The sequence below is a fragment of the Trichosurus vulpecula genome, chromosome 2 (genome assembly GCF_011100635.1).
Source record: "Trichosurus vulpecula isolate mTriVul1 chromosome 2, mTriVul1.pri, whole genome shotgun sequence".
Taxonomy (NCBI): Eukaryota; Metazoa; Chordata; class Mammalia; order Diprotodontia; family Phalangeridae; genus Trichosurus; species Trichosurus vulpecula.
The window spans coordinates 179,117,163-179,131,242 of record NC_050574.1 but is presented as its reverse complement, the minus strand read 5'-3'; the positions used below and the strand labels follow the sequence as shown (position 1 = coordinate 179,131,242).

The window sequence follows — 14,080 nt, the reverse complement described above, 5'->3', positions numbered from 1 at the left end:
CCGTGACAGGTTCTGAAATCAAGTTTTCCTAATTCCAGGTACTGCATTAAGGAACCTTGATGCTACTTTAACAATACGGTTGTATCCACTTTAAAATATATTTTACTCTATTTTAAATAACTTGCCTATGGTCACAGAGCTGGTAGATTTCAGAGATGGGACTTGAACCAAGGTATTCCTGATGCCAGCATGTTATCAACTGTGCTACAAAATGAAAATAAATTGACCACCCAACTTAACCCCATTGCCTGAGATCCATTTTGAATTTTCCTTCCCTTCCTATCCCTGAATTCCGAAAGCTATTCTAAATAGCAGTGCAGGGCCTCCTGAATGATTCCTAGCCCAGACTCAAATCCAAGAAGACCAGCCTCTGTCTGACACATGCTGCTTGTGTGATCCCAGGCAAACACTTAACTTCTCAGTGCTCTAGGAAACTCTTTGAGACTATAAATTGCAGAAAAGGTGCTGGCCTACATTGGTACATGTTTTTCTTACTCGGGAGTTCCCTATACCAATGAAACTACAGGACCAGTCCCTATCACTATCTCTACTATGTGCCATTATGACTAAGGAAGATGATCTAATGACCAAGATGATCCCCCTAAACCAATCCCATCTGAAAGGTGACCACTAGTCAACTAGCCACATTGCCAATTTTATTTTTCCAGCTGATTAAGTTACATTCAGGGACAGTTAGGTGATGCAGTGGATAGAGCACTGGACCAGGAGGACCTGAGTTCAAATTTGACCTCAGATACTTACTAGTTGTGTGTGACCGTGGGCAAGTCATTTAACCCTGTTAGTTTCAGTTTCTTCATCTGTAAAACGAGCTAGAGTATGAAATGGCAAACTACTCCAGTATCTTTACCAAGAAAACCCCAAATGGGGTCACAGAGTTGGACACCACTGAAACGACTGAACCACAACAACAAAAATTACATTCTCCTCCTGGATCAGTACCAGCTGCAAGCAAAAGGTACAATTTTGTCTCAGCTGTTTTTTGATAAGCTCCATCAGCTGATCCCACCAACGGGTTATTTACCATCTTTTCTAACAGAAATTGTCATGGCTCAGTCTTCCATGGACACGATCATTCTCCTCCTTTTCTCTCAGACCAAGACTCAATCGAGAGATCAAGAAATTAGTTCAGGGACAAAACTAAGGCTTTGTCGAGAAAAGGGTGGTAGAGGGAGGGAATAAGCATTTATATAACATATAGCACTTATTTATATGGGCCAGGCACTGTGCTAAGCACTTTCATAAATATTGCCTTATTTGATCCTCACAACAACCCTGTGAGGTGGATGCTGTTATGATCTCCATTTCGCAGTTGAAGAAACTGAGGCAAACAGAAGTTAGATCACTTGCCCTGCATCACACAGCTAAGTAAATGTCTGAGGTCAAATCTGAACTCAGATCCTCTTGACTCTAGGCCCAGCACTCTATCCACTGTACCACCTAGCTTCCTTGGAAGGAAAACTCAAGCCATCTGAATACCAGTTTTAGATAGAGAAACAGAATGAAAAGGAAACATTTCTGAACAAATGTTTTAAAAAAAAAAAAAACTTTTTTGCCAAAGTATGGCACCAAACCAGTGGACCTTCTTCCTTGGGAAAATTAAAATAGCAGCTAGCATATGTATAGTGCTTTAAGGTTTGCAAAGTTCCTTACAAATATTATTCCACTTTCTCCTCACAACAACCCTGGGAGGTAATTGCTTTTATTATCCCTATTTTACAGATGAGGAAACTGAGGCAGACCAATGTTAAGTGACCTGCCCAGGGTGACAAGGCTTATGGACTTAACTCCTATCTTGCCACTCCCTATCTGTTTTTAAGAAATAGATGAATTGGGAGATAGCCATCTTAGGCATCTCCTTTTGACTTTACATGCCTTTTTTGGGAAAGAGAGGAGGAGCCTAATTCCTCATTGCATGAGAAAAACAGACCTGACAGAGCTGGGTGGGGTTATTAAAAGCTCTTACCATATAGGACTTGTTCTTCTAATTCAGCATATGCAGAGCTCTGTTAAACAGATTTCAGAACATTGTCTTTTGCATTACCTTCCTTTTCTTCTCTCCCCTAATGCCTATAATTGATCCCCGGGTCACCCACTTTCCCAAAAATCTTATAACAATGAAAGAAATAAAATCCAAAAAGGAAGTTGTGTGTGCTTTTGTTTAAATGAAGAAATCAACAACCACCACTCAGTTCTTCTCCCCCTACCCTTTTTTCCCCAAGATCCCCTTGCTTTTCCTCCACCTACAAATGCAGCAGAAAAGGGAAATTTGTATTGCTGTATCTACAGCCCTGTAGCTGAAATCTCCAGCTGGGTGGTGGGTTTAACTAGGGAAGTGGCAAACTTGCTTCATAGTATTGAGAAGCATCTTCAGATCTAAAAACAAGAAAATAGATAAGAAAGATCCTCTTCCTCCATTGATCATTTCAGTAGTAATGGTAGTAATAATAGTAATCAGCTAATGATAACCTCCATAACAAAAGAGCCAACCACAAAGAGAACATATGCATATATTATGTATGTACATATACATGTACATATGTGTGTATCTATGTGGATATATATAGTGGGAGGTTTCAGACATTTTTGCTTGCAACCTTTTAAAAAATTTTTATTTTGTCCTTCCACCGAGATTTTCAAACACTTCTCACACTTTTCTGGAGTTTTCACAGAGTAGAATCGTTTGGGGGAAGCAGTGAGAGCATTAAATATACAAACCCTCCCCTTCCCGCCCCTTCCCACTGTATTTTTTCTTCTCCGCCCTACCTAAGAGCCTAGAAGTTCCAGTCACAGGACTCCACTCGGTGTGTAGGGTAGGGGCTCGGGGTGGGGGACTGCGGGGCTTGGAGAACTGGGCTTTGCGTTTCGCAGGGTCAAGTGCACTCGCCAAGGGCCAGCCGCAGCCGCACAGCCCCCTCACCCTCATCCCATTGCCAGTCTAGCCCTGCACCCCTAACCTGTTCTCTTGGGTAGGCGTTGGAGCCGCCTCTGCACCCTCTCCCCCTCCTTAACTTTCTAAATAGCTTCAGGGAAGAGGCGGGGTGGGAGGTGCGGTTAAAAGTCTGGAAACAGGTGTCTAAAACTTAAAAAGCTCAGAGGCGCCTCTCCACTTCTCAAGTCGGTGAGTCAGAGAGAGGCACACTCGCCACACCGCCGGAGGAGCGAGAGAACGAGTCCGCGCAAGGAGGTGGCAGTGGCCGGTGTCTTCCCGAGCCACCAACACCTGACCAGCAGAGTTGGGGGCTGAGCCCGCCGCTGGCCCCCCAGCTCAGCCTTGTCCTTCCCGGCCATACTCCGAACTGCCTTTCGATTGCCCGCTGCCAGGTGCTGCTGACACAGGTAAGGCTCGCTCCTCTCTCTCGTGCGCTTAGGAAGAACCGGTAGCACCGGATTGCCCGGAGGGGCGGTGGGTGACCCGGCGATCAATTCTCAGAGGAATCCGGCTTGCCACGAGGGGCTCTAAGGGTCTGGAAGAGGAGGTAGAGGAAAGAGACGGACTGTGGTGGGAGTTAGACCTCAGATTGCACTTGAGGGATCTTGGGGTCAGGGCCTAGACTGCCAGAGGAGGGATCTGAATAGCCTCTAGGGGGGCCAGATCTTGAGTGTCAGCCAAGTTTCTTCGACCTAGTTCCGAAGTGTGTCTTTTCCTCCGAGTGCTCCACTGTGGGTTTCCAGGCTCAATCCGGAGCCCTCACAAGTCACAGGACTAGGAAAGTTGAATGGGGACACCCGAGTGGGGGAGGGGAACCGTAAATTGAGGGGACACACGGGAGGAGGAGGGACACTGAACGCTCAGGGTCATGTACAATAGAAAACGTGCGGATTGGACAGTGGCTTCCCATTAGGGTCATTTAATTATTTGGTTTACCCGACCAGCGTCAGGCTGGGGACGAAAAATGGCTTTTTTAAAAAATAAAGTAAGATGGCAATGCCCACACAAGAGAACACCTTCGCTGTTTATTCTCCACAGCCGTCTTCGTAAAGTGGCAGTAGTTTTCTGCAAGACCGTGGTGGAGAAAGGTCAGAATTAAAGGACAGAATCTGCTCCACACATGGCTCTCGCTAAAGGCCAAAGGCTACTTTAAAAACAACAGCCTCCCCACCTCCGCCGGAAAAAAAAAAAAAAAAAGACAACTTAACAAACAAATATAGGGTTCGTTCACCCTTGGTGTTCTCTAGCCGGAAGGTGTTGCGAATATTATTTACAGAACAGACTTGGAGGCAGTTTGCACCGTGATGAGAAAATGTTTTCTTTAGAACAGTTGCCTCATTCAGTAATGCACCTTAATTGAGAAGGGGGGAGATAACTAGACACTGAATAGTCAGACTTCCTGAGAAATGGACATACAAATTGTTTCATATCTTCTGAGCCTCGCTGGTGTATCGGGTCTTTGAAATCTGGCACTATCCCTATCCCTAAATCAGTCCTATGTGCTTCTTAGCTTCAAAATTACAGGCTGGTGGATTGGGGGGTGGCGAGACGAGTTGAGGGAGTTGAAGCAGACCCAGGGCTAAAAGCTCAATGTGGGTGTCAGATGCTGACCCTGGGTTGGCCCCTGCTTCTTCTTGGATTACTGGCAGAAAGAGGAGGGGCGCAGAATTCAACCTTCCCTTTTCTGGTACTGAATAATCTTCCTTTGATTCACCCAATGCCACCTCAGGTCGCCAGGATGCCTCAACTCGCCCTCTGGCAGTAGTACTACATAATTGCAGGGTGGTTGAGGGTGAGACTATAGTGTGTGGATTCCACTATCCCGATCGTGAGGGTGTCTCCAGTTTTGATAAGAATTTTGAGAAACAGTTGTAATAGTGCTTATCTCAAATCATCTTAACCTCTTACACTATTGGAATTTTGGAGATCGGTCTTTCAGTTCGCTATTTTGGTATGGGAATTATTTTATTGTTAAAATTAATAAAAGGATGATTTGTAAAAAAAAAAAATTTTTAAAGGATAATTTGTTCCTCAAATCACAACCAACTGATCTCTAGGTCCTAGAATGGGAAGAGCATTCACAGACTTTGAGCCGGAAAGGTCTTAATCCAACTGCCCGCCCTTGATTTATAAATGGAAATGGAAAAGTATATAATATCTACTATGTACTAGGCACTGTGCTAAGTGGCCCTTGGAGAAAGGTGCTATTGTTTATCCCCATTTTACATTTGAGGAAACTGAGGCAATTAGAAGTTAAATGACTTGCCCAGGATCATAAAGCTACTAAGTTTCTGAGACCAGCTTTAAACTCAGGTCTTCTTGATTCCAGCCTCACTGTTCTAGTCACTGTGCCACCAGCTGCCTATAATGGGGGAACCAAGGCCCCAAGACTGTCAAAGTGACTAGCAGATAGTAAGTGACAGGACTAGGATTAGAACCCAGGTCCTCTCACTCCAATCTAGTAATAGCCAGCATTTACAAGCACTTTACTGTTTGCAAAGTACTTTATATGTTATCTCATTTTGATCTAGCTTACTTCCTACTCTGCCATTCTATCCCAGTTCTTTGCTAGGGAAGATGGTCAAAAGCTTAAACTCTATCATATATCCTGTCAGGAATTTCTTTCTTGAAAATAGAATTTATGTCCTTTTTTAAAAATGGGAACCAGATACTTTGGCCATAGAAGACACTAGAAAATTTTGGTTTCGTAATCTGATTCTTTATTGTTAATCCATTTCTACTGTTCTTTGCTTCAAGTTTACCTACTTATACATCCCCAATAACATAATAAGAATGGAAATAAGAATAGAAACTCAACAAAGACACCTAGTTCATTCATGACTTCCAGGAAAGTCACCTTATATAGTTGTCTATACTTAAGTAATCCTCTACTTTCTTCTAGTTTCCCATTTCCAAGCTATATTGTGCTAGATGTTTCAGTACTCAAGTTTACACTCTATAGTTTTTGCCATATTGATGACCTTCTCCAGATCTCTTCTGGTTTAGCGACCAACAGAGTATTTGATGTCCACCAGGATGTTATCAACTGAGACACTGGATATCATTCAATAGGTGTCTGATTGCCTGCAACTGTACCTCTGTAATGAAAAGAGATTTGGTTGAGCGCTTGCTTTAGGTGATAAAGCAGGATAAAACTTGCTCAAAATCAGGAGAGCATAAACTTTTGAGTAAGAGAAGGATGTCAGATTCATTATAATGGGTGGAAAATAGATTACTCATCAGGGTAATATGGTAGGCGATCCTTTTTTTAAAAAGGGGGCTGATTATGACAGAAGGTATGCAACTATATGTAAATGAAGACCGTTCATATCCTGTGACAAGGGAATTCGAGAGATGAACCAATGGTTATTGGTACTGCCCAACTGTGAATTTCCCCATCTTTCCTCTTCAGTTTTTATAGATTAGTCTAGAACCAAATTAAGCTGTGGTTATTAATGAGCCAAGATAATAGTGTTAGGTCAGAATTATAAGTGATCATTAGGTCATATTCTCTGCTGTTTTTTTATAATTTATCACCTTGTGAAATATATAAAGCCAGAGCCCAAATTACCTAGCTTATAAGAATACTTTCTAGGACTTGAAAACAAATATTCCCCCTAGAAAATGGGTCCTAAATTGTAGTGGCACTCACCAATTTACTTACTGAGTGACTGACTATTGGGTATAAGAGAACTGTGGACCTGTTTATTTTGCATTTAGTAAGGGGAAGGAGTTCCCTTTTGTGAAATTTTGCCCAGAGGACCTTATATATAAACATATACCATTGCTACCAACTACTGTTATATGTCAAATTCTGAAATAATAACAGAATTGTTTTTTAGATGATGTGTCCATCAGGGAGATTTGACTCACTGTCAGTCAGATGGCCTCATTCAAGTTGTTTCTTGACCCTATGACTCAGCTTTCTCCAGCCTCTCTGCCTTTAAGACAAACTTGGCCCAGGATGGAATGTATGTCAATGGTGCAAAACAAACCTGAACTCTTTGCTTTTTGTGGTTGATAAAATGGACAGAGATGGCTGAGTTCAGCTATACAGGCTATGAAATGTTTGAAAATATTCCCTATATTTTCCCTTAGGGAAATGCTTCTCAAACGGTGCTGCAAGAAACTCTGAAACACCCCATGTTTTTAAGTGAATTTTGTTAGTAAGCATTAAATATAATTATTTTAGAGGATTTCACTAATAGGGCTCATCTAATGTATTGTTTAAACTGAAGGGTTCTACCATGCAGAAAAGTTTGGGAACCACTGCCTTAGATGATTCTGTAATTTCTGAACTCATAGGTGTGCTGAAACTGAAGTTTTAAGGTGTTTCACTCTCAAGTCATCTTATTATTAAGTTGCCAAAGAGTGAATTCTTCAGATGAGCTAACTACTCATAATTAGCCCATCCTTTAGAGAACACATTAAAACTTGTCCAACCTAGCGTCGGTACTATATACTTAATCCTTATGACAAACAAAATTGCTGATTTTGCTTCTACCACTTTTTGTTATTACTGCTGAGATTGCTTAAGTGTTGGTACTTGCTTGGGGGGGAAAGATTTAAGATAGTTTGCTCAGCTGAGTTTCAGAGCTCTCATCAGTCAACATTAAGCCTTTGGTCCTATTTTCCTCTGTCTCTACTCTTCCGGGCTTAATTATATTCCTCTTTGTCTTTTAGGGAAAAGCCTGAAGAAGAGAAGATGGACTGGAGCACGCTACAGACTATTTTGGGGGGTGTCAATAAACACTCCACCAGCATTGGCAAAATCTGGCTCACTGTCCTGTTCATTTTCCGCATTATGATCCTGGTCGTGGCTGCTAAGGAAGTATGGGGAGATGAACAGGCTGATTTTGTCTGCAACACTCTCCAGCCAGGATGTAAAAATGTGTGTTATGACCACTTTTTCCCCATCTCTCACATCCGACTTTGGGCTCTGCAGCTGATCTTTGTGTCAACCCCAGCCCTCTTGGTGGCCATGCACATTGCTTACCGAAGGCATGAGAAAAAGAGAAAGTTCATCAAGGGAGAGATAAAGTCTGAATACAAAGACATAGAAGAAATCAAAAAACAAAAGGTTCGCATTGAAGGAGCCCTGTGGTGGACCTACACAAGCAGCATATTCTTCAGAGTCATCTTTGAAGCAGTCTTCATGTATGTGTTCTATTTTATGTACAATGGATTCTCCATGACTCGAATGGTGAAATGTAATGCTTGGCCCTGTCCCAATACTGTGGACTGCTTTGTTTCTCGACCCACTGAAAAGACAGTCTTCACTGTTTTCATGATTTCGGTGTCTGGAATTTGCATACTGCTAAATGTCATTGAATTGTGTTATCTGCTGATAAGATATTGTTCTGGGAAGTCCAAGAAGCCAGTTTAAATAACTGCCCAACCGCCAGATAAAAGGTAGATGAGACAAAATGGATTGTGGCAACTTCTGCTAGCCATCAGGACCCAATCACCAATATTTCCCAAAATAAAGAATACAAACCTTTTTTTTTAAAATGTCATTAATTGAAACCCCTGTAGTCCTCACATGATACTCTTGATAACTGTGCCAGTAATCTCCAGCTGGAGATTTACTCTTAAGGCCTCATAGAATGGTCCAATTCTACTCATTTTTAGCTTTTTGTTCTTTAAAACAAAAGTTAGTTGCAGTGACACCCTTTAGTGGGAGCATTCATTCCAAGGTGCTTTTCTTTTTATAAAGTGGAAATGTACTTTTGTTTCTCTGACTGCAATTGTGGGAGCGGAGGGAACACTAGAGTCTGGAAGGGCTATGGGTGAGCTTGATCTGTCTGTTTCTCATGGTGGTAACTTCACAAATTAAAGCTGTACACATAGGAATTGAAGACTTTGTAAAATGTAACCACGTCATTGGAAAGAGTTCATTTCTAAGGCTATATGGTTGCTTTATGCTACAACTTTCATTTTCTGAGTTTTTGGTTTTGTTTTGTTTTGTTTTTTTAACGTTAAAACAAGACATATCCTTTTTACCTCTGATTGACAAAATGCCCTGATTACTCTGTACTGTTGCTGTTCCTCCTATTTCAAATCCTCAGCTTTGTGAAATGTAAATGACATGTATTTAGCTACTATCTTTTAATTGTCTTTATTTAAAATATGGACTTTTGGTCATGGATAATTTGCGGTGAAACAGAGAGGACCTCCAAAATATTGGTGATGTAGGTAGTAGCAGCATGTCAGCACCTCTCAAGGATTTATCTTGTCAGAAATATCCACAGAGAAGTGCTTACTCTTGATTCATGGTAGTGGGTTTCTCCATACCCAAAACAGGAATGTGATAGTCCGTAAACAAAGAAGAGATTGGTTTTAAACTTTGAGTGTCGGTGCACATCCGGCATCAGATGGTAATCAGTTGTATTTTCTCATAGCACATCCTATATTCCCCAATGACATTTGTCTTCATTATAATGATGGCATTAAAATGGTAATTATTTTGTCATAATATGTTCCAAATACTGTAAGCTCCTTGACGACAAAGACTGTTGTCATTTTTCATCTGTGTCCCCAGTGTCTTGAATATAGTGGGTACTTAGTGAATATCTGAGTTGGGGCTCAGACCAATCTTGATTGTTAAACATATGAAGTTTAGTTATTTTCAGCAGTTTGTTTCCTTTAAGAGTTCATAGGAAACAGAAGAACATTAAAGCAGGAGCGTTAAAAGTGTGATGAACAAAAGACGAAACTAAGAATTAGATAAATACTCCGGGGTGTAAAATATGGTTAGCAGTTCCATTAGGATAAGTTAAATCCTAATTTCACTTTATCGATTGATATGGTTCTCAAACAGAGGTACCTGATTCATTGTAAGGGAAGATAGTTTCCTGTCCTAGCACTGGGAAACCTTTTGTAATAGTGATTTTTTTTTACTTGTAAGTTCATAACTAAAATAATTATGTAATATCTAAAATTTTACTTAAAGTATTACAAGGCACAATAGAGTCATGCAGATAGTTATTTTCAATAGATTAAATTTTTAATAAAACAGCAACTCAATTTTACCTGTAGTCTATTTTGTATATGATTACATTTCTATTTTACATTTCATGCCAAAAGTTTTAAAAACGGATAATATTATAGCATATCTACACCATGCCAACACTCTTCTGTTCCAGCTACATAAAAATCAAAACACAAGGAAGCCTGGAAAAAAGGGGAGTTAAATCCCCTATGCAAGGGTTTTTCATATACCCATTCATTTTTGCTCAGTGAGAAATGGGGACCTCTTGACAGGAGAGGTGGATATTGATCATAAAGGTTTAGGATTTCTGGGTCATAACTGTCTCTGGCAAATATAGCTTAAAGTCCATTGAATTAGGTTTTAAATTATCCATTTGGCTACTAGCTGAATCATGGTAATCAAGAAATTAAAAAGGGGAAAACTGACCAGAGCAGAATAAAAAGAATATACAGTGTGCTTTCTGTGGCATTTTCTTTCTGTATTTATTTGTAACCAAAGCTGGTTTTATAAAATTACTTTTTGTTCTTTGGTGTACATTTCCATGGGAAATAAACCAGATGGACCAGACTTTTGTATCTGTGTGTGAGGCTGTACTATATTCACGAAATCCTGCCAGCTTGCCTGACCTGTTATAGATGCTACCAAAATTCAGATTACTCTTAGTTATATGTCCTCTTCTCAAAGGCAATAATAATAAAGATGATGATGGTGGTGATTTATTATGCTAACCTTGCCCTTTCAGAATGAAGGGCCTTAGATCCCAGAACTTCAAAGCAATTTATGCAATTTACACACAGAAAATTACTAGCATCATTTATGGGGGAAGATGCAAGAGGAAAAATTATAATGCTAAGAATTTATGAACTAGTTTTAGACAAGAAAATAAAAACAAAAGATGTGGATAAAAATCTGTTTTATGATCTTGTATCTCCCACAATGCTCAGCAGTGCCTTGTACATAGTAGATATTCAATAAATATTTGTTCATTGACACAACTTGTTTGAGTTATGCTAAGTCAATTATGTGTGCTGAATTTGGGGAACATGATGTAATTCAGGTGACACTTCCTACTACAGAATAGTTAGACAAGGCCTAGCCTGGTGCCTTGGACAGAGTAAGCACTTTGTGAATGTATTATCACTAATTCACCTCATCTAGAACTGGAAGGGGCCACAAATGTTGCCTAGTCCAATTCTCCCATTTTACAAATCAGTCAGTCAACAAACATTTTTAAGTACATACCATGTGTCAGGCACTATGCCAAGCAGTGGAGATACAAATAGGCAAAAAATAAAGAGAGGAAGAAAAGGAAGGAGATGGGAGTGGCAGGAAGAAGGTGCCCAGGAGCGCATGATGGAGTCGGGTCCAAATAAGTACAAGCTTGTGGAAAACAAAGAGATGGCTGGCCTGAGAGATCCAAAGGGTTTCCTTGCTTCAACCCCCAGTCTTCCAATCAGAGGGACAGAGAATGTTGATGAGGTGTGAGTACCAAAGCTCACAGGATGATGAGCTTCCCAATAATGAGGTTTCCTGGATGCATAGTGGAATACATCTCAATTTGTTGAGAGCTGTTCGGAAATGAAAAAGTGAAAAAACTGAGTCCCCAGAGAGTCACTTACCCAAGGTCACACCAGTAGCAATCAGCACGGGTAGTACTTGAACCCAGGTCCTTTGACTCCAGAACAGTGAGTGCTGCTTCCACTGTTCCATCTCTGCCTTAGCAAACTGAACAATTCCTGTGCCTGAAACAAGTGGGAGGGGGGAGGAAGAAACACTTTTAGCTCCTGCAATAAAACATACACATTTTACTAGTTCTCTTGGATGGTCTTTTCCCCCAATCTTCCAAAGAGTCAGAACATTAACCATTTTTCCTTAAAAATGTTTTATACAATTACTACCTATTCCATAGTCCCTTCTCAGGGGGTTGGCTGAAGCCATTCAATGACATAGGAAGGACAGGGACTTGATTAACTGGTTAAAGAATCAGTTTTAAATTTAAATTTAACAGTTTGAATAGTTAAAAAGTTAGAAATTGGAGGGGGAGAGAGAGAGATACAGAGAGAAAGAAAGAGAGAAATACAGTGAGAGAAAAAGAGATACAGAGATAGGGAGAGATACAGAGAGAGACAGAGAAACAGAGACAGAGAGAGATAGAGACAGACAGAGACAGAGAGATAGAAAAAGATACAGAGAGAGAGGCAGAGAGAGAGACAAAGAGAAAGACAGCGAGACAAAGAGAAGAAGAAGAGGAGGAGGAGGAGGAGGAGGAGAAGAAGAAGAAGAAGAAGAAGAAGAAGAAGAAGAAGAAAGCTGAGGAGGCAGAATTATGTAGTAGCAAGAGTACAGGACTTGGTTGAGAGGTCACCTCCACAGTCTTGCTCGTAGTCCCCCTCACTATCCAGTAACTTTCCAAACCAAAATACCCTTCCCTGGCCGCCATTCCCCAGGGACTGTCTGCATGTGTATTTGTATCCCTATCAGTTGGCACACATAATAAGCACTTCATAAATGCTTTTCATGCATTCATTCCTTCACGTGACTATGGATGAGTCACTTTTGTCTCTCTAGCCTCGGTTTTCTTTTATATGAAATGGAGATAACACTTATTGGATCTGCCTTACGAAGTTGTTGCTGTTGTTATTCATTCATCAGTCATGTCCAACTATTCATGACCCCATTGGGGGTTTTCGTGGCAGAGATGCTGGAGTGCTTTGCCATTTCCTTCTCCAGCTCATTTTACAGATGAGGAAACTGAGACAAACAGGGTTATATGACTTGCCCGGGGTCACCCAGCTAGGAAGTGTCTGAGGTCGGATTTGATCTCGCGAAGATGACTCTTGCTGACTTTAAGCCGGATGCTCTATTCAAGGCAGCACCTAGCTGCCTAGCTACAAGGTTGTAGTCAGGATCAAATGAGACAATATATATATAAAGCACTCCGCAAAGCTTGAAAACGTGCTATGTCAATATCAGCTGTAATTCTGTTATCAGACCTTGTCAAGATCCTGGGAGCTGCAATTCCTAACTATATTTCCAAGAGCACCATTATTACAAAATCAGACCAATTTTAAATCTGCCACTAAAGATACAGGTCTAAACTAGTGACCAAAGTTTCCATTATCATTACTATTATTAACAAACTTCTGGCATTCACATACAGAAGCAGCTCTGTGGCACACAGGACAGAATGCTAGACCCAGGGTCAGGAATACCTGAGTTCAAATTAGGCTGCAGATACTTACTAGCGACATCATCCTGGGCAAGTCACTTAATCTCTCTCTGCCTCAGTTTCTTCAACCGTAAAATGGAAGGAAATAAACATTTATTAAGCACCTACTGTGTGCCACACACTGTGCGCCATACACTGTGCTTAGTGCTTTAGAACTATTATCTCATTTGATCCTTACAATAACCCTGGGAGGTAGGTGCTATTAGGATCAAATAAGACAACATTCAAAGTCCTTTCCAAATCTTAAAGGGATATATAAATGCTGTTTGTTATTATTATCATTATTAGCTCCCTCCCCAAATGATAATAACAATTTATAGTAACTGTTCACAACCTTGCCACTCACATTCTGCTCAAGATAGATCTTACACATATCTCACTGCCAACCAGCTTTGCCCAAATATCTAGTTTAGTTAAACCCTTAAAGAAAATCTTGATATTTCTCTTGGACAAGTGAATGGATGATTCCATTCTTATACAAATCAACTGAACAAGAAAAAGGCAGCAAAAGCTCACGAGTTAAAGTCAGAGAAGCAAAAGCAGGAAATGAGATTCAAGTTCTTAACCAACATAGAAGGAAATAGAAAAAAAAATCTCTTTAAATGGACCTGAAGAAAGGAATATGCCATCCTTTCATTAGGGAATAAACTAATAGTAGGTGACATACATATGTACAAAAAGGCTTTTAGTCTCTCTTTTTTAAAGTTAACCCTGAACTGGAAACAGGGACTTGAAGTATTAACTGAGATGGCTGGAAAAGAAGCAAGAGTAGAGGAAGGTTTGATGAAAGACTATTTATTTTTTTTTTTGAGATGAGACCCATCTGTTTCAGGCTGGAAGCCCAGTGGCCACTTCTGGTCAGACTCTGCTACCAATAGGTATGAAAGTTCTGACCCTCTCTGTTTCTGAC

The 14,080-nt window shown here is 40.6% G+C and overlaps 1 protein-coding gene across 1 annotated transcript; it reads left to right on the top strand.

Moving 5' to 3' along the window:
- Positions 1-2,798: 2,798 nt before the first annotated feature.
- Positions 2,799-9,981, top strand: GJB2 (gap junction protein beta 2). Its single transcript, XM_036745394.1, has 2 exons — positions 2,799-3,357; positions 7,634-9,981. The coding sequence occupies exon 2, from the start codon at positions 7,656-7,658 to the stop codon at positions 8,334-8,336; it is 681 nt and encodes a 226-aa protein (XP_036601289.1). The 5' UTR covers positions 2,799-3,357; positions 7,634-7,655; the 3' UTR covers positions 8,337-9,981.
- Positions 9,982-14,080: the final 4,099 nt, after the last annotated feature.